Source organism: Sinocyclocheilus anshuiensis, unplaced genomic scaffold (genome assembly GCF_001515605.1).
Source record: "Sinocyclocheilus anshuiensis isolate Anshui unplaced genomic scaffold, SAMN03320099.WGS_v1.1 scaffold3329, whole genome shotgun sequence".
Taxonomy (NCBI): Eukaryota; Metazoa; Chordata; class Actinopteri; order Cypriniformes; family Cyprinidae; genus Sinocyclocheilus; species Sinocyclocheilus anshuiensis.
Genome location: NW_015557070.1, coordinates 27,750 through 30,137, shown reverse-complemented (window position 1 = coordinate 30,137; position 2,388 = coordinate 27,750). Strand labels below are relative to the sequence as shown.

The window sequence follows — 2,388 nt, the reverse complement described above, 5'->3', positions numbered from 1 at the left end:
CACACACACACACACACACACTCACACACACACACACACACACTATAATGCACAGCTTTTACATTTTTTATATTTATTAAAATAAACTGTAAAACATATGTAAAAAATGCTACTTTTCACTACCGAATGGGCTCAAATGCAAAATATGCCATAATTTAAACGGGTCCTATTATGCTCTTAAGTCTTAGTTTTGTTTTGGGGGTGTACTAGAACAGGCTCTCATACAGGTTGTTCGAAAAACACATAATTTTTTTAAAGTAGCATTTTTTACATAAGATTTACAGTTTATTTTAATAAATATCAAAAATGTAAAAGCTGTGCATTATAGTTGACACCTAGATGAACAGTTTACAGTTGTTTTTATGACTGAAAGTCATTCTCCTCAAATGCTATTGACGTTAGAAAAGTGTACACCAATATCGCATGTAACTTTAGAGACGGCCCCTAAATTTGCGAATATCGAACATCGAACGTCCAGCCGACTTTATGCCAGTCACACCAGCCGGGTTTCCATCCAAATCTGCGAATTTAACTTGTGCGCAAAATTGGAATATCGAATTAAAGTGTCCCCGTGTCAACAAGCTTAAAAAGTCTTAAATCTGATTATAAAAATCATGCAGACAAATGTAGCTTTGCACACTGCCATCTAGAATGATTTTGATCAGCATTTTAGTGTTCATAGCAGTGGACTCTCTCAACTTGTTGTATTGTACAGTTTGTCGATGGATATAAGGTTTTGTAGGCTTTGCACAGACATGTGCACCCCTAGAAAGCCTGAAACTACAGAGCGATGAAAAGACCAAATTCGGTATACAGTTTATTAAGAATATATACTATGTACAGACAACGCTCTAAACTGCCCGTTGCATTCAATATGGAATTTGGTCTTTGTCCATCACTGTCCGTCTTAAGCAGAATGTTTGCCACGTGACTGTGAGAGCTGCTCAGCTAAATAAAACTGAGACTAATGTGTAATGTGGGAACAGGTTTGTGTCGAGCCATCCGTTACAGTCTGTAGCTCAATGAGAAAGCGAAGAAATGTATTTGCAATAAATCTGCTTTAAGCTGAGGACTATTATTCTGCTGCGCGGAACCGAGGAAGAGCTGATGACGACATGGTTTGATCTTCGGCTGACCAATCAGCAGAAAGGGGCGTTTCATTCCCGCCCACATCTGGAGATCAAATATTCAAGCTTCGAATAATCGACTTTTCTACCTCTGAATGCAAAAACGAAAAATCAAGCCGACTTTTTCGATTATTTTGAAAAGATGAAAAACTAAAAAAAGGACTGGTTTCTCGTTTTTCTATTTTGAATATTAAATCAAAAATCAAATGAACGAATGATACACGACCATACACTGCTTCTTTTCTCACAATGCATTTTAGATTCTAATTTTGACCGCCTGTGAAAAGGGTCAAACCATAGATATTACCTGACAAGGTCAAGAAAATACGCTAGAAATCCCCGCTCTTCATATGCACCGTTCAGCTGAATGATAATGCGTCGGCCCTGCTGCCACATATCCAGATTTAAATGCAGATATTTCGTTCAGGAGCATATTCTTCGTCAGGTAGCTCACCTGTGTGTGTCTTTTCAGGGTAATGTTGCATGCGCTGGCTGGGCCTCCGCAAATGGTCGTCGAGCAGCGGCGCTCTTCCGCCTGACCGCTGGAGGCGCTCGAGTGCGAGATGACGTCACACGCGAGAAACTGACCGCGCAGCGCAGAGCCAAGATGGCGGCAGGAGACGCTTGATATTTGATGAAGGTAATAGACGAAAATTGTGTTTGAATGAATGAAGTTACGTTTTATCACGACCGTATGTGGCTTTAATGGTTTGTTTTTCAGTTGAAGGCGCTTCAGTTTATCTGAATTATATACTGTGAATCACTAATAGTGTTATAAGTTTCGCTGGTTAGCGTGTTAGCATAGAGGATAACAACAACAACAAACACACGTTCATATTCACTCAAATACACGTTAAAACACAAACACACGTTCATACAGATTTATATACACACTAAAACACACAAACAGACACAACCACACACACTAGTAACACAATGTGTTTCTATTTACAGTTGCAAGACGTTTATGAACCCTTTTACAGCCCAGCCAATCATCACTCACTGTCCTCAACAAAAGAGTGAAAAGTACAATATGTTGTGTGTTATTAGTGTAGTCAAATTGTGTGTTTCTATAATTGTGACTTAAATGAAGATCAGACCATAGTTTGAGTAAAATATGTTCAAAGGGTTCACAAACTTATTCTTGGCACTGTATAACCTGCGCGCGCGTGTGTGTGTCTGTGCGCGTGTGTGTGTGTGTGTGTCTGTGTGTGTGTGTGTGTTGAGTGTGTGTGTGTGTGCGTGCGCGTGTGTGTGTGCG

At 39.7% G+C, this 2,388-nt stretch overlaps 1 protein-coding gene across 4 annotated transcripts in view; it reads left to right on the top strand.

Moving 5' to 3' along the window:
• Positions 1–1,641: 1,641 nt before the first annotated feature.
• Positions 1,642–2,388, top strand: part of hmgxb4b (HMG box domain containing 4b) — a 6,863-nt gene continuing 6,116 nt past the window's right edge. For 2 of the 4 annotated variants that reach the window (XM_016471375.1, XM_016471376.1), the window contains exon 1: positions 1,642–1,767. In XM_016471375.1, the coding sequence (XP_016326861.1) occupies positions 1,762–1,767 (6 nt within the window). In that variant the 5' untranslated portion in view covers positions 1,642–1,761. Of the gene's footprint in view, positions 1,768–1,788; positions 1,836–2,081; positions 2,154–2,388 lie in introns of those variants that run through there. The other 2 variants (XM_016471378.1, XM_016471377.1) reach the window with 2 other exon arrangements.